We start from the raw sequence: 19285 nt of genomic DNA, 5'->3' as shown, positions 1-19285 counted from the left end.
ATATAGAGGGCGATAGACAGTTAATTATTCCAATAAGATTCAAAATAAAATTAGTAAAAATTGAAATATAAACAATAATACTTTATCCTTTTGCGAAAACTAATGTGGGTTTGAGATTTGCTTTAATCAAAGAAGTCCTACGTAGGATTTGTTTTTTGAAATATATTTTATATCAGCAAATTTATAATACACATAAGTAGCCAACAATATTCGAAAAATTCAAAAGTAAGTTTATTTTAACAAAATGTTTATTTACACTATAAATATTATACTAAGAAAAATTGGCAACTTGTATTAAAAAAAATATTACCAAAATAGTCTCTTTAATATTTAAAAATAAAATATTCCTAATATAAAATACTTTCCATAGTTATAATTTCAAACTAATTATTCTTTAACAACATATTTACTATGTATAAGTTAACATCTTTTGCATAGGGACTCAATGTATATGACTGATGGGTAAATACTTCTGTGATAAAGTGAACGTCAATAACATTAGGAAGTTGTTTGGCTAGCCATTGATTATCCTGAAATAAATATAAGTTATAATTTAAAGCAAATGCAAAACTAATTGTCAATAATTGATTATAATACATTTTAATTTAAAAAATTTGTTTTTTTAAAACTTGGCGATATTAAAATTTTATGTTAAAGTAAACTGATGTAAAAGTGTGCACTTTTTTTTCTATCATATATAACTTGAAGTATAATCTAGTTACAAACAATTTTAATTTATTTTAGCTAAATAAACTATCTGAAAATACAGTTCAATATTAATTATGAGATAAGAACTCCATTTATCAAGTAATGAAATAAAACAAAATGAAAAATAAAAGCATATACTAACTCTATTAATGAAGTAAGACTTCAGTTATTATTGAGTTAAAATTGGAGTAAATTTAATTAAATTAACTGTCAAAGTTATATTAAATAGTGTATAAATCTTATATATCTTAAAATAAATATAAAATTTATTATTTTAGAGCTACGTTGGACAATAACCAAATCAAATTTTTTACTTTAAAATTTATGCTAAAAGTCGTATGAAAAAATAAAAATATCACTACTCAATATTGATTAATAAAAACATTCTAACTAAGTCACAATTTAAGTCTTATAAAATTATTTTCTGAACTTATAATATTATTCTTAAAAAGTGATAAATATATTATAATAGTATGAACGTTTTATCTTCAAAGCGAAATTGAGAAGGTATTATTTTACCATGAATTTTTTTAAAAACACTGATCTTAATGAAATTTCAATATAATATACAATAGGCAATATGATTTTTTTGATATAAATTTTTTTAAAAATTTAATGGAAAACCTAAGTATTTGAAGAGTATCAAAGGGAATACCCACGCACGTAAATTTTTTTTCAACTTGATTGTTAAAAATGTTCCAAAAAATTCTATTCATATCTTTCTATTAAATAAAATCACAAAAAAGTTAATTAACTTGAAAGTACTTGGATTTACCTTTGGTGTTGATACTGCATCATATTTGGAATGAACAATGATTGTTGGTACTTCAACTTTAGATATGTTGTAAACTGGTGGCTTAGATGAGTTGTAATGTTTGAAGTTTTCAACTTTACCGTAATCAAATTTAAAGAATTCGTCTAAAAGAGTTATAAAGTTTATTCTTCTGTTTTCTAGAGTACTAGATAAAACCGTAGTTGTTCCAATTTTATAATAAACTCAGGCCCGGATAAAGTGGAACAAAAGATAGTGACCGCGTCAAAGCCCATCAAAAATTATACTAGCCTATCATAATGACATACAGTTTTTCTGGATTCTTTCTTTTTTTTGCTTATACGTTTTTATTATGGTAGCGATATAAAGATATTATTATCTTTTTAGTGCCGAGGGATAATTATCTTAGCTTTCCATTAGATAAATGATATTACAGTTTTTTTTAGTAACATTTGCAATAAATTTTTAACACAAGTAAATTTAGTATGGTATTTAAAATTTTTACATTCAGTTAACTAATGATACATAATAAACTAAACAAAGTTATTAATTAATAAATATGTGTGTTAACAAGACAAAACAAAATGATAATAAAATTCAAATAATAATTTTAATACTTTTTAACAACCATAAAAATTAATCATCAAATCATTAAACAAATTTTTATCTTTACAAGTATCAAAAATGATATTAGATATTTTTTAGACTCGCAATCATAAAATTTTTAAGTTAACCCCGGAGGTGAAAATTATTAATTAAAAGCCTATTACGACAATTAAAGAAGTTTACTTGTTTTCAAAACTTACATTTGTACCGAGATTTACTGTAGACATTTCTTTAGAATAAAGCTATTAACTAAATATACTGTGTTCAAAATCAATTAGACATTCATTTTCTCAAAGACTATGGAAAATTTTACTGTTTTATAAAGAGAAAAATTATTTTGTTAATAATATGATAATATATTAATAATAATATGAGGGGAAATTTTTTTTTTATTACTTCAGGCTTAAAAACTTTAAATTTAATTTTCTTAAATAGCGTAGAATGGTCTAAACTACAATTCACTGATTATGGAATATGTCATTATAGAAATTAATTATTCAAAATTTTAAAAATAATTAAGATCTGCTATGTAATATTAAAAATATCAATAAAATATTTAATGATAAGTAACTAGAAAAAAAAACGAATTTTGAAAATTGGTAGAGCACATTTTCTAAGTACAGTAATGATTAGATTTTATAATAAAAATAATACTAACTTTGATTTTTTTTCAATTCATTAGCTAAATTAAATATTATTTAAATGCTATCATTATTATTATATTTTAAAATTATACACTAGCCCTTAAGGCGTTACATTAAATAAATGAATAAATAAAAAAAAATTACCAACAACTTTATTCTTACAAGTTTTTATCCAATCAACCATTTCACTTTTAAACGTGTTAAATTAATTTAATTCTATTGTCATTTCACTGTTTCAAAAATAGTAGTTTATGTTATTCTTTGCTTTCACATAAAATAATTCTTATTAACTAAGAGATGACAAATAAAATAGCAGAATAGAATGTTAAGATTAAATAGATTTCCTACCATAATTAATAATTTATGGGCTATCGAATAAGATTTTACAGGACTTCAAATAAACTTTATTATTTACAGATTTCATTTAATTTTTATAAGGAATTTTGACATTGATTCTGAATTTGTCTTCATATTTTTTCTGTCACATTTTGTGTTTGAGATAATTATTAAATAGTAATTAAACGAAAATAACACAATAAAATCATCATAAAAATGTATAATTTTTTTTTTATTTCCCTAAAATGATTTCATGGTGTTTAATTAACTGTTGTGTAAAATTCGATACTGCTTACTACTGTTTTTATTAATCTATCAATGTCATTGAAAAAAAAACTGAATTTTTGAGAATAATTTTTTTTTTGGTTTAACTTACTATAATTATGAAACTTCAACCAAGAAATAGATATTTTGTAAGGATTTAAAAAAGGATTAACTATGTATGTTTTGAGTAAATTTAAAGCTAAAAAATTGCTGTTAATATAAAAAATACTGGAAAATCTCGATTATTCATAACAAATATTGTTGTTACCTATAACTAAAAAGGAGTATTTAGATTCTATATATGATAATTATATAGTTAATTATTAATATAATTACAAAGAAAGTTTTGTAAGCGATTTGTTGAACACGCATTGATATTTTATTCATTTACACGTCAACTTACCTAGTAATCTAGTAATAATCGTCAGACATAGATTTTTACAATTTTAGAAGAATAATATTTAGAGGTGGCTAAAGGAGTAAGTGCTCACTTCTCCTAGAAAATCAGGTCACAACCAATATTCTATTGTAGAGTTTTTAAATTTAATATTTTTCCTCTTTACAAAAGTTAAAAACTTTTACATTTTATTACAAAATGAATGTCTTACCTGATCGATTACTCGATATATTGCCATTTCTATTCATAAACCACATCACTCGATTTTTGGAATTTTTACGTAGAAATAAACTATTAATTATATTTTATAGCTAATAATGGAAATAGGTTTTTTAATACATGATTATCACCCGAAAAATTGAAGATATTTCTTTAAATAATATAAAAAATTGTTTAAAATAATCCCCAAAAAAATTTAGAAATTTTAAAAAATTAATAACTAATGCAAATGTAACTATTTACTTTTGAAATACTTTACACAAATATTTTACAAAATGGGAAAACTAAATTTTGTCTCATTAAAAAGAAAATCGACTAACTTATACTTATATTTATCTGATTGTTGCAGTAAACTCTTTAATTTTCATAATTGTAGGAAATACTGGGAAATAGTTTAAGAATGGGGTAAAATGAAACAAACGTGTTGAATATTTAATATTTTTGAAACTGTAGTTTGACTTTGTGCCTGACAAATCTATATAACTTACAAAATTTCTATAGCTATGTCGCTATAATATGTAAATTTCCATACAAAATTACAATTTTATCACAAAAAAAAAATAAATTAATCATAAATTTAATCATTTAATCATGGTTAATGTCTTATTTAAAAGCTATAACTTGTACCAGAGAGGGTGGGATAACCTTAAGGGTAATATAATCGAACCCCGTATTTACGAAATGAGACAAGACGTGTTTCCAATTGAGCTAGGTAGGTTGCCTAAAATAATTTATCACTTTTTGTTTTTTATAACCAAATCGTCATTAATCAGTTAATTGGAAATTAGTTGAAGTGGATTAACTTTGCATAGTATGAAATATAGTAAAAATATGATGACAACTGTTTATGGAGATATTATCGTTATTCTTAAATAAAAAAAGTATTCCAACTATTTCCAAACTCTCGTTATGGTATTTAATCATATTGCTATTTTGATGAAGTTATAAAATTTTATTTATAGATAATTTTATTAAATTAATATTTAAAGGGTAATATGTGTCTTAAAATTTCACTTACCATTAAATGCAAGCTGAAAAAAATGCTTTACTAATTTCATTGACGAAGGTTGAGGAAACACTTTTAAAATGATAGGAGATTCCTAAATTTTGATTCATTATTTAACATTAATTCATAAAGCATTAAACAATTTTTATATAAAAATCTATTACTTTAATTGTTGGAGATTTTGAGGTTTCAATATGATAATACATAGCTAAACATAGCTTTTTGATTAATTTATAATTACAAATTATACCTCCGATTTGTTCATCCGGATTACTAACTCTTGGTAAGTAATTTAATTTGGCCACTGAATTCTTTGAAAATTAAAATGTGGTTTTATTTATATATCTTTTAGAGTAATAAAATAATTACCAAAATAAATGGTGGCATTTTTTTTGCTGGGGCGAATCTTGGATGTAAGTTCTTCATTCTGGTCGCAGGCGCCATTAATAATAATCGATCAACTTTTTTGTTATACTCTGGTCTTTCTGATAATCCAATTAAAGCTAATGTTCCTCCTAAAGAATATCCTCCTAAGTCAATCTTATTATACCCAGTTTTTTCCAGAACGTAGTCAATGCTTTGGATCATATCGTTTAAAGCCAAATCGTCAAAACTTTAAAGTAATTATACTTACTTAGTAAAAAAATACAAATTAAGTAAACATTTTTAGTTAAAATTTTAAAATAAAACATTTAAAATAAATAAAGTGAATATATCATGAATTTGTATTTGACTTTTTAAAAACTTTTAAGCAAAAATATACAATAGTCAACCTAATTGATTTCTATATCCATTTCAAGTACATAAAAATAATGTAAAAATTGACTAATGCTTTCTTCACTTATATCAACTAATTAATATGTATATGGTTAATTTACATAAATAAAACATATAAAGCCTTACTCAAAATTCCAAGACGCACTGGCCAATTTCATTATTTTTCCAGTCTTAGGATGTTTTAGGTGCTTAGATATACCTGTTAATCTATAATTCAGCATCCAAACATCAAAACCCGCATCCGCCAACATAAAACCTATATCAATCAAAATATAATGTTCAACAAAACCATTTCCAATGAGTAATCTAGTTTTAAAATTATAGACATTTCATACATATCTAAACTATACATTTTTTATGATTCATATTATTATGTATTTCTGTTATATTATAGAAAATCTTTATTTGTGATTTCTAATATTTTTTAGCTTTGATGTGTAGCTGAGAAGATATTGATTTATTTGTATTAATTTTTACTTTGTCTGCAAAGTAAAAATACTTCACTCCTACTGAATAGACTTTTATCAAAGATACGTTAAAAGATCCCAAATTGTATTTAGTTGAATTTATTAGCACTATTGTTTAAAAAAATTCTCTAACTCCCATAATAGAAAAAATGCTCCGAAAATTACAATTGTTATAAAACGGTCAATACTTTTCACTTTAGATGTAAATAACGTTTTCAAAAACTATTAAACCTCAAATCTGAATTTTATCAGTTTTATCATATTAACATAATTATATATCTATTAGATCATTTAAAAAAAATCTAATCAAAACCTGAAGTACAAGAACGGTTTAAAAGCAATAACTTATGCGCAGTTCTTTTTTTCCTTAAAATTCAATAATGTTTCACGTAACTGCGTTTTTTAATTTTAAACTAAACTTTTTTTATGTAATAGAAGTAAATTAAAATTTTTATTCTTTTTTTCTAATTATTCTTTATAAATAATCACATTAAAGCGTTTTAGGGTAGTGATGGTAATCATTATCAAATTTCAATACAATTATGCTGAATCCTCCCTATACTGGGTCCCCACTGTATAACTAAATTTTTTTCGTTGTCCTCATCAAAGAAGAACATATCATAATCTCTTTTCATCATTTTTTTTAATCATCAATTAAATTAGAAAAGTGAAACATCAATTAATATAATTATATTTTATATTTTAAATACCTACTTAGTGAATTATTAACTAGCGTAAACTGTATTGAACTCCCAAATAAACCATGTAATAGAATTATAGCTTTTCCAATTGTTCTATTGCTATTTTTTCCATGAGGAATACGTTCCAAACCTACTACATAATTGTCTTTGGTAAGAATCTGATGAATTTCTATTGGATAACCATAACCAATGACTAAATCGGCCTATTTTTTAAACATATAATAAAAAATATCAAAAGTAATTAATTATTCTTAATTATTTATCAATTATAGAATGCGGCCTGCCTAGATCAGTCGGTAACACGTCGTGTTCCGATGCAAAGGATTGATTCCGTTGAACTGGATTATGTAAGTTTTCCTGTCTTCACTAGCACAAAAAATAATTTTCAGAAAGGATAATAGTAACAATTAGTTCTTGGCATTAAAGTACTCATGATGACGGCGGGTATAGGATTTAAAATGATGTCAAATAAGATATAAGCCACCCGGGTCACTAGATTTTACCACTCTATGGAAAACTCATAATTTTTTTTTAAGTAAGTAAAACAGGTCTTCAATTTTGTAAATCCATATATCTTTACACTAATAATACTGTTAGTATTATTCGGGACACATGCAATCAATGCCTCTTTTGATTGTGACATAACTTATGCTAACAATAATAATCTTATGCCGCATAAAATATTTTACCTTTGGCATGAAGTCTATCTATATCATTTTATTTTAGTGTCTACTAGACTGAAATAGTTAAATAATATAATACCGTCAAAATTATGAATTGTTAGTCATATAACTTTGATTAAAAAAGTCAATAAAAATTAAAACACATGAACTAATAAATGCTAATTATTTCAATTAGTGGTAAATTTTGTTTTCCGTTGTAAAAGAAAGTTAAAATTTAAAATCTGCCTATAAGGATGTGTAACAAATATTATGTACAATAAAATCTATTTTTTTTTTTTTTGAGAAATTAGTTAATTATTTTTGAGTATTTTACACATAGTTTCTGGTAATACACATTTTTACTACAGCATTATAATTGTAAAATTCACCAACGGATTATCAGTACTCGTTTACATTCGACAGTTGTCGTATTTTTCCATTGATCTATAAGGTCAATCATTAGTTTATAAGATCTATAGATTTTTCACAAAATATCAATTGATTAAAAAAAAAATATGTCTCATGTTAATATTTTGCTTCATTAGTTTTTTAATAATTGTTATACGTTAGGACTATAACAATAATACAATATATAATAATATTATTATTTATTAAAAAAAAACATCTTTTTTAAATATTCGAAACATCTAAACAAAAATTTTGTAAATTAAACTCATACAAATTAAAATTTTAAATATTACAGAAATATTAATACTGAACATTAATACGATATATCTTGAAATTTGATTTATATTTTTGTAAATTAAAAAAAAATTAATTTTAATTAAGTTTTAATTTAAAAATTTAATTTTTAAATTTAATTTTATTAAAATTAACTCTTGTCAGTACACACACACACAAAAATATTGGAGTTATTTTAACTAAAACCCACGATTTTAGATAATCTAGGGTGGAATAATATATTTTAGAATGTACGTGAACTACGCCGTTGAATTGAATCCATTATGTTGAATATTGATACACTTCAAAATAATATATATAAAAGTTAGAGTAAATAAAAATATCAAGTTTCTTATTTTAAATTCTAACGGGTTTAGATTAATTTGAATTCAAGTTTACCTACAACCAATATCCTCAAAACAATAAATTCGCAAATCACAATAACTCTATAAACTATTGTTATTTTCTTCCCGTAAATATAATTAAAGGCAACACTCTTTTAGTGCTAGGTAAATATATACGTGCAATTGTGTATGACTACAACCGCACGTGGAGTTAATAAAACTATCCATTTTTGTGTGTATACATTCTGGACTATTTTGTGTAGTTTTAGAAAAAAAGTTGTCGTTAGTAATAATTTGTAAAGTCCAAATTATTTTTATTTTATTTAGTTTAATCGAGTACAAATTATTCCAAATTAAGTAATGTTAAAGCCGTGTAAACATTTCCATCTTCATAAAAATAATATTTTTTAATATAAAAATTAATTATAACTTACTGTCTGAAGAGATTCGAGGAGGTATTGAAAATTATTTACTATAATGAAAAAAATTAATAAATAAATAAATAATCTATTCATCATTATGTATTTTTAATCACTCAAATGTTTATAAATTTTGCAAACAAAAAATCTAAATATTTTTAAAAATTTTATTTTTCTATTAATGAATTACAATGTTAAATAGAAAGTCAATAATATACTGTATGATGAATTAACATATTAAAGTATAATTTTAAAAGATAAATTAAAACCAAACAAATAACAATCAAAATTTATTATTAGATATTTAATTAAAATAGAACCTTACTCTTAATGACCATAAAAATTATTATTTATGGTATCTAGTAATAAGCATACTAAAACAATTTTGAAAATTTTTATGATTTAGTATTAAATAATAAATAATGTTACAATTTTTGTAACATTAATTAATTATTCGCCTTTAAATTTTATAAAAATACATAAATGATTATTTATTATTATGTGATCATTTAATAATTGAAACTATCTGATATTTAAATAAATAAATAAATATATAATACTTTTAAGTTATTTAATTTTTTATGACTAGCCACTTACTTACACATAATACGTTTGGAATAAACCAAATTATTAGTTAATTTAAAAAAAGTTAATAGAATTACAAATCCAAAATAAACATAAAGGACACTATTTTTATTATTGTTTAAACTAAATAGTATTATTGGGTTTTAATATTCGACTGTCGAAATTGTTTTCCTTAAAAATGTTTGCAATTGGTATACTCACTAGCTCCATACTATTTGGACTGATAGAGAAACTTAAATGACCAAATATTGTATTATTTATGTACCTGATATACTTAACATTAGGTAGATTTTTAGCCAACCAATCGACATCCTAAAAACAATAATATATCTTTATAAAACTGGCATGTCCTATATCAAAAATTAATTCTAATTTATATTATTATAAAAAATTTATTTGTTGGAGAAAATTATAATATGACAGCACATAATTTTTATTTTAATTGCGTCTGTAATTATGTATTTATTACCAATGATTATTTATTGATAAATAAGGTTATTTTTGATAAAAATATACGATCAAAAAATAAAATATTGATTGGCGACTTCATACTTAAAACATAACAACTGTGCCTTCAATTAATACAAAAAATAAACAAATAGAGAAGTTTAAGAAAACACCCTCCTCATATCATAGATATACAGAGTGTTCAATAAGTAAGGAATAAGGTCAATTGTTACAAATAATGAGAACAATAGATACCCGTTTCCTTACTTACTGAACACTTTATATTTACACATCTTCAATAACCTTAAAACGGAATTTTTCATTCATCAAATTTCAGAAACACAGAAATTTGAGTTTGAGAATGTATTCACCAATATTTACACGTTTAAATCATTTAAACAACTTTCTCCATTAAAAAAAATAATTCAAATATTTACATTTTTTGATTTCTAAAAATATTATTTTTAGACAAGTCATAGTACCATAGAAAAAAATTATTACCAAAGGAGGTACTATTGTATCATCTTTTGAATGGAAAATAAAAGTTGGAGAAGTCACATTTAATAAATTATAATCCGGTGCAAATTCTGTGCCATAACGTTTTATATTTTCTAATTTTCCATAATCATAATGAGAAAATCTACCTAATAAATAAATCAATAAATAACAATAATTATTAGTTTTTTATTATAGAATTAATGTTAAAAATAATTTTTTTATTTTGTTGTATTATGTCTAATTGTTTAGACATAAATTGTAAACTAATTTTTATTTATATACGATTTTTATTTATTATAAATTTTTAGATCATCATTTAAATAACTTCTAAATATTAAAATTATAATTTTTAAATGAATCTGTGTCAAAAAGGAAAAAAAAAGATTTACAGTAATATTTGGTCACGAATCCAATTTGTTTTTTTACGAAAATTTATTCAAAATTTTTCTTTTAGAAGAGGAAGTGCTAAATGTAATGTTGACAAATAAAACAAAGCCATTGCAAATAGCAGAGTCAGTAAAAATTGAATTTCTCAGTGTACATTTGGGATTTAGACCAACTGTAATTTCACTACAAAAATAAATTACTAAAATCTTCTAAAAAAGTAATATAATAACGTTAGATAACTCACCTGACAAAATTAGTTGAATGTAATGTTTTAATGTTTTGGTAGATACAGGTTGTGGAAATAATGATAATATATTTGCCACTTTATCCTAAATATAGTAAATACTTTGAAATAATTGGGTAACGTAATTTATGCCAAACTAAAGTGCTTGTTGGAGACATTTTCAGAAAAAAAAATTAGACACATAATAAAATCAATTAGTACGTCTGAGTTATTCATTTAGCCTAAACAATTGAAAAAGAATATCTTATAATATTTTTTAACAAATTATTAATGTTAAGCCACGTATAATACATTTATATTGATTATTAGTTCATACAGTTTCAAAACAATTGAAAATTTTCAACTAATTAATATTATTTAAAATTTTCTATAGTTTTATTGTTAAATTAGCAAAAAATAACCAATTATACAAAGTATAAAATAAAACTGATATATGTTGTAGTTTTTTAGGAACCGGAGACGTTTATCCGAAGTTTAGTAAAATTATAATTACAATAGTTTTTATCTGATATTAATTGCAGTGATCTATCCATAAAACATTTATTATAACTTATAATTTTAACAAACGATAATTTTGAAAATTAATGAAAATTACATATTTAATTAAAATTCATTGAAGAGGTAAGAATATTTTAATTTTTAAAATTTACAGCAGATACATTATTAATTTTTTATATAACAAATTAAAAACATTTTTCAGAGTCCAAATCAATATTGTGATTCTTACTCACGTCTATAATAATAGCTTCATTTTAATTTATTTCAGTAATTACATGCAATTAAAAATCGGAGTTGTTACTCAAATATGCCGATAATTTGTGTAGCCCAGGTAAATATATTTCGGAATCAAAATCCAGATTATTTCCAACGCTAATAGTTTCCTTTCACTGGCGGAATCAAGGTTGGAATAAATCTAGAGGTTTAGAAATCAAGATTTGTCAAAGCAAAGATACTTTTTGTATTTCAATGACTATGTTATTTATGGTCATATATAAGCTGTTTAATGTGTTACATTGCACAATAAATATTTCTAAAGAATCTAATAAATGATCATCATTTGCTCAAGCTCGCAGTTGTATGTGGTGTAGCCCTTATTGTTTATTAAGATAATTTTAACATAAGTACTTTCTTTAATTGAAAAATTGCTTTTTTTTTTCATCATACACCCAAAGAAAAAGCTCAATCAAAATTGAAAGAGAAATTTTATCAAGGGTTTATGATAATGTTTTATTAATACGAACAAAATAACTATTCTTATAAATAATTATTGTTCAAGACAAGAAAAAAAAATATCATATTGATAAATATATCATTGATTCAATAGTAATGATATATTTATCAAATTGAACAATGAATTTATTATATAGATCGAGGTTTTTCTCTGGGTGTACCCATTTTAAATTATTAGCAAAATAAGGTAAATGAAATATTTAGAGTTACATACATTACTCATCGGAATGCTTATACCATGAGCAAAGTCAAAAAACCATTTGCAAGCGTCATGCATAATTCTCTTACGACACATAGTTCCAATCAATTTGTATGTTAAGTCTGGATCCATTGTATAAGGAAAATAATCAAATTGATTTAAAAAAGTCTACAAATACATATTTTTAATTTAATAACCTTTAACATATTATTAAACATTATTAAATTAATAAAAATATATTTTTCATACTAGCAGCCAGTTAATAACTTTTTTTAATTACGGGGAATTACTTTTAAGAGTCTAACTAATTTATCACAAAAACATTGATATCATGTTTTGCTTATCAATTATTGGGATATAGATCTCATTATATGTATGTATGCTAGTATCATAATTAAAAAATTTAAATATTATTTTAAGAACATTTTTATGCCTCTATTAGAGTAGTGGCAAACCTATCTCTCTTTACTTGCATACAAATATACAGGTTGATTGGTTTGTCATAAACCATTCGATTACTTGCAAAATAAATATAATATTGGAAAAAAATGTTTGATTTTTTTTAGTTACACATATTTTATGATGTATCAGTTAATAATTACTTTTTAGAATTATCTTGTATAACTTAAAGTGGTATCAATTTTTTTAATGACAACATACATATTTAGCTAGTTTATAAAATATAAAATAGTGTAATTAAGAAAATGACTGGTTGATAAAAAGTTTTAAATCAGTTTTTTGAAAGTTATTAATAAGTTAAAATAATGGGCGTAGGTACGGAGTTAGTGCTGCTATTTTTATCATTAGTCATTTCCTAATCGTAAGCTTCGTCCCATCTAAATATAAAAATGAGAATAACTTCCAGTGTATTGAACCAGAAATTGTTATCAACCAATAATTTTCTTAATTTTCTTAATTAGCTTAATTAGCTTATTTTCTATTTTATAAACTAGTATGTAAATATGTATATTGCCATTAAAAAAAAATGGAACTAAAAGTAATTAATTTTTTTTTTTTTAATATTTTATATTTTGTATTTATTTTGCGAATAATCGAATAATTCACGATAAACTGATCACTCTGTATTCATAAAGACATGAATATATCTGAAAATATTCTAAATAAGATAAATATTTTGTTGCACCCGACTGTAACTTTTGTAAATACCGCCTGAATATCTAAAATATAAAACTTTACCATAATTAGTGAAGTGTATCTCTTTATTAAAATAAGAGGTGGGCCAACTGATTTTAGTCGTGATGTTGGAGCCATTAATACAAGATTATTAACTTTATTATTGTAATCTGGCCTATCCGATAAACAAACTAAGGATATGGTTGTCCCTAATGAATATCCAACAATGTTTAATTTTGTGTAACCAGTTTTATTCAAAACGAAATCAATAGCTGTCGTAAGATCTGAAATTCCCATTTCGTGCCAACTAAAAAAAAGGTTACGGTAAATAAATAATATTACAAATCTATTTAAAAATCATTAACTTTATTGTAAACAAAAATATATTCAGTGAGACGGAGAAAAATCGAGAGTTTTTGTTAAAATACCCTTTTATACTTAACTGTGAGTTAAAATTTATAAATATTATATTATTTATGTTAGAATAATCTGCTAAATTCATTAGCCTTCAGATTCATTTTATAAAACCAATCCATAGCTATCAAAAACTATTGAAAAAAATTGTTAATAAGCAGCATTAATAACTTATCGATGTTACCTGGTAATCCTAGGCGATTTTTAGCTTCGATACGAAACTGATAAAGTATTAATTTTACTATGATGTTTTTTTTTTTTTGTGTCTGTTACCACTTTTTCTCAGCTCTCACCCAACCGATTTCTTTCAAAGATACATCAAAAGATCACAAATCGTATCTAGTCGAAGACATTACCCTCAAAAATTGAAAAATTTTCCCTCGTTTCCCGTAAATGGGGAAAATCTCCAAAAAAATTACAAATTTAAAAATCGCTAATTTTCGAAATTTTTTCAATTTTTTTTACTTAAAATTGCTATAACTTTTTTAAAAATAACCAAATCAATATAATTTTTTTATATAGATGCATGATATCATTACCTTTCATTTGCTATATTTTTTTTTTATATATGACCCTTTATCTGCCCACAGGGCGGGATTTAAAATGACAACTTTTTCACAAAAAATACATTTTTTCAACTTGACTTTTGAAAATGTTCCTGAAATACTGACTCTTTTATATATATCTTAAATTAAATCTAATGTAATATACTTTATTATGAAAAAAAAAATTTTCTGACTTTATTTTGTCATCACGATGAAAATGGCTACCGTATTTTATTTTTGTGTTAAAATTGCCGATTTTATATTTTACATTTTTAACTTTAAAATGTTATAACTTTTTAAAAAATGTATAGATCAATACAATTTTTTTATAAGAAATAATATTTATATATTTCTTTCATTGGACATACTTTTTTTTTAAATCGGACCATTTCCCTTAATACAGGGGGGTTAAAAACATAAAAATGCATATAGAAAATAGAAATTTTTCAATTTAATTTTTGAAATTGTTCCGGAAATACTGACACTTTTATAAATATCTTAAATTAAAGCTTATTTAATATACTTCTTGGTGAAAATAACTACTGTGTTCTAAAATATGCTATCTTTGTGTTAAAATTCTTGGTTTTATATTTTATTTTATTTTAAAATACCTAAGAAGATATTTTTTTGTGACTATTATTTATTTTCTCTGCTCAAACTTGACCTTATTTTTTCAACGATACGTCAAATGACTACAATTCGTATCTAGTTGAAGATATTACCCTCAAAAATTAAAAAAAAATTCTAATTTACAATTAAACAGTTACTTATCCCACGATCTTATGATATAATGTAATATATAATATTTATATATTTCTTTCATTGGACATACTTTTTTTTTAAATCGGACCATTTCCCTTAATACAGGGGGGTTAAAAACATAAAAATGCATATAGAAAATAGAAATTTTTCAATTTAACTTTTGAAAGTATTCCGGAAAGTCTGACACTTTTATATATATATCTTAAATTGAAGCTAATGTAATATACTTTAATATAAAAAAAAAAAAATTCGGACTTTATTTTGTCATCACGATGAAAATGGCTACCGACTGCTATTTTTGTGTGAAAATCTCGATTTTATTTTTTTAATTTTAAACATTATAATGCTATAACTAATTGAAAAGTGTATGGATCAACACAATTTTTTATGAGAAATAATATTTTTTAATAGTCCCTTTTTCATTCGACATACTTTATCTTAATCAGGATATTAATAAAGAACTAGCAGATCATGTAACTTTTGCAATAATTCACCAACTTTTTAAAATGAACACTATCTAAAGATTTGCATCGAAGCGTTTTTTTTTAATAGCGATTTTAATCACTGTCAAATATCATTATACTTGATCCAACTATTCACGTCACCACTGTGTCGCGACCCTCCTGTACTGGGGTTTTTTTTTATACATGCATAATGTCTTTACCTATCATTTAGTATATATATATTTTATTATAAATTTAACTCTTTACCTGTCCATGGGGAGAGATTCAAAATTATAACTTTTTCCCAAAAAATTAACTTTTTAAAGTTTTCCGGAAATACTAACGCTTTTATATATACCTTAAATTTTAAAGCTTATGTAATATACTTTATTATGAAAAAAAAATTTCGGACTTTATTTTGTCTTCATATTGAAAACTAACATCAAAATTGATAAAAAATACAATTTTTGTAAAAAAATTCTTTTTTATATTTTCAACTTTATAACGCTTTAACTTTTTGAAAAATGTATGGATCATTATAATTTTTTTAAGATAAGGACTATATGATATATAGTCCATATATTATATGGACATACTTTTTTTTTTTAATCGGACCATTTATAAAAGAGGGCTTCAAAATGTAAAAAAAATCTTTTTTATATTTTTAATTTTATAATGCTATAACTTTTTGAAAAATATATAGATCAATTCAATTTAAAACTATTTATATACCTTTTTTATTCGATATAATTTTTTTTTAAATAAAACCATTTCTCTTTATATACATTTATATATTTATTGTATTTATGTATTTATATATTATATATATATTTACATTTATTCATATATTAAACTTATAAATTATAAAACTTGTAATCAGGATATAAATAAAAAATAGGAGATCATGTAGCTTTTGGAAAGATTCATCAATTTTGTAAAATTAAACACTATCTACAGATTTTTTTATGATAAAGATTTTAAACACTGTCAGATATCATTATACTTGACCCAACTATGTCACGTCCCCACTCTACTGGTTTTTATTTTTTATAGTCTTTATTAAAATAATAATCAGCTCAACAATTAAAAAAAAAAAAAGTGAAGTATCACAATAACAATGTTATGTTATAATGGTACAACAAATACGTCAATAATTGTTAGTAAACTCAAAAATAGAGAGAAATTAAACATTATTTATAATTATTAGTAATAGAGATTGTAATGTATAGACTGAAAAATTATTAAATTAAAATTTTTATTTGAAAAAATGTAAGAAGAGAAAAAAAAGTAAATAAGTAGAAAAAAAAATTATAATAAAATAATTAGAAATTGAATGACAATGCCGGAATTCCTCGAGAAAAATATGGTGGAAATTATTATAATTGGAGAACGGTAATTAAGAGTATTAGCTATTGAGAGGAGATTAATCATAGGGTTAACAATCCTACATCGTAAAAAATGTCCTGTTAAAAAATCACCAACAAAGACTCGGACTAGAGATACGGATAACCCAAATAGTGAACGGAAACGGAAGAACAAGGAGATTAAGATCGCGACTTGGAACACCTTAAGCGTATATCGTGCGGGAGCATGTCGACTCTTACAGAAATGTTGTGTCAGTATACATTGTCAATTGCGGCATTATAAGAAATTAGATGGAAAGTAGAGGGACAGATAAAGATTAACGACTACATTATTTACTATAAAGGAACGGAGAATAGACATCATTTTGAAACGGGTTTTTCGGTCCATAAGAGCTGTGAATCTTGTGTACGTGAATTTAATCCAATATCCGAACGAATTTGCACGATACGATTAAGAACTAAACCTAAAGAGATATGCCTAATTAATATACATGCACCAACGGAAAATAGTAATGAAGTAGATAAAAATGAATTTTATGAAGAAGTAAACAGATTTTATTACCTGGAAGCGTAGTAAAAATTGTACTAGGCGACACAAACGTAAAAATAGGTAAAGAACAAATGTTTGTGTCATCGTGGTACCACTACACAAGAAAGGTGACAAACTTAATTGTAATAACTATAGAGAAATATAATTATTGAACACGACATATAAGGTGTTTCAAAGATATTATTAGGAAGATTACAACCTTTTGCAAATGAGTGTGTGGGGGTGTACCAATGTGGGTCCCGGAAAGGAAAAATCAACTATGGATCAGTTATCGGTGATTGGCTAATTTATAGAAAAAAAGTATGAATACAGGCAAAATATGTGGTAGGTATTTGTCGACTTTAAAAAGGCATATGACAGCATTCATCGGGAAAGTCTTTACAATATAATGTACGAATTTGGAATTCAAAAGAAGTTTATTTCCCTAACGAAAGTATGCATGAATGGCACAAAATACTAAGTAAGAGTCGATAATGTACTATCCAAAGAATTTCAAGTGGTAACAGGCTTAAAGCAAGGGGACGCTCTTTCACCGCTACTGTTTAATATAGCACTGGAGAAAGTCATACGAATTATACAAAGGGATAATCATGGTATCGACATCGGAACAAACAAGATTGGTATTTTAGGTTTTGCAGATGATTTGAACATAGTTGATGATAATGGAGAGAGCGTGGCACAGAGCACCGCAGCCCTCATAAACGAAGCAAAAACCATAAGGTTGAATGTAAATGATAATAAAACCAAAGTTATGGAACTATTACCAGAAGACAACCCGGTCGAAAATATAATTATTCAGTAATAATGACTGGTCAATTGAATTAAATAGCCGTATCATCAAGGCGGAAAAGGCATCTTTTTCGTTGGTCAAAAATTTAAAATCTGAACTGTTTCCAGTTCAAAGAAGGACCAAAGTACATATTTATAAAGCGATAATTAGACTGACGCTGACATATGGATGCGAGGTGTGGCCTTTAACAAGCAGAATGGAACAAAAACTGATATCGTTTGAAAATAAAATACTGAGAATCATCTGCGGCCCAATATACGACAATGAACAGGGGTGTTGGCGCAGAAGGATGATTAAAGATACTCTAGAATTGAAAAGAGTATTAAGAATAACCAACTTTGTAAAGGCCCAAATGATACATTGGCTTGGGCACGTGATGAGAAGGTCTAACTCAGAGAACCTTAAAGTGGCGGCTGAATGGAAACCCACAGGAAAAAGGCCAAGAGGACGTCCAAAGTAGCGATGGATAGATGGAATAAAGCAGCATTTAGAGAAACTAGGGATACTAAATTGGAGAAAAAAAATACAAGATCGAGAAGAGTGGAAGGCAGTGGTGGCAAAAACTCTTGAAGGGTTGTATGCCAAGAAGAAGAAGAAGAAGAATAAATTTTATATATTATCACCTCACCTTATATTTTGTCTGACCCAACTCTAATAGAAAGCCCACTAAGATTTTCTTGGTCGCTTACC

At 24.4% G+C, this 19285-nt stretch overlaps 1 protein-coding gene across 1 annotated transcript in view; it reads right to left on the bottom strand.

Moving 5' to 3' along the window:
• Positions 1–207: 207 nt before the first annotated feature.
• Positions 208–19285, bottom strand: part of LOC126893533 (uncharacterized) — a 32025-nt gene continuing 12947 nt past the window's right edge. The window contains exons 4-16 of the mRNA XM_050663847.1: positions 13791–14034; positions 12609–12761; positions 11165–11249; positions 10537–10679; positions 9713–9900; positions 8125–8131; positions 6911–7100; positions 5856–5985; positions 5322–5565; positions 5117–5263; positions 4965–5046; positions 1484–1626; positions 208–530 (exon numbers count right to left, since the gene is read on the bottom strand). Coding sequence (XP_050519804.1) covers positions 384–530; positions 1484–1626; positions 4965–5046; positions 5117–5263; positions 5322–5565; positions 5856–5985; positions 6911–7100; positions 8125–8131; positions 9713–9900; positions 10537–10679; positions 11165–11249; positions 12609–12761; positions 13791–14034 — 1903 coding nt within the window. The 3' untranslated portion in view covers positions 208–383. The remainder of the gene's footprint in view (positions 531–1483; positions 1627–4964; positions 5047–5116; positions 5264–5321; positions 5566–5855; positions 5986–6910; positions 7101–8124; positions 8132–9712; positions 9901–10536; positions 10680–11164; positions 11250–12608; positions 12762–13790; positions 14035–19285) is intronic.

This window comes from Daktulosphaira vitifoliae, unplaced genomic scaffold, assembly GCF_025091365.1.
Source record: "Daktulosphaira vitifoliae isolate Bord-2020 unplaced genomic scaffold, ASM2509136v1 Scaffold_1, whole genome shotgun sequence".
Classification (NCBI taxonomy): Eukaryota; Metazoa; Arthropoda; class Insecta; order Hemiptera; family Phylloxeridae; genus Daktulosphaira; species Daktulosphaira vitifoliae.
Note: the sequence above shows the minus strand (reverse complement) of the source record. Positions and strands in the feature narration are given on the sequence as shown.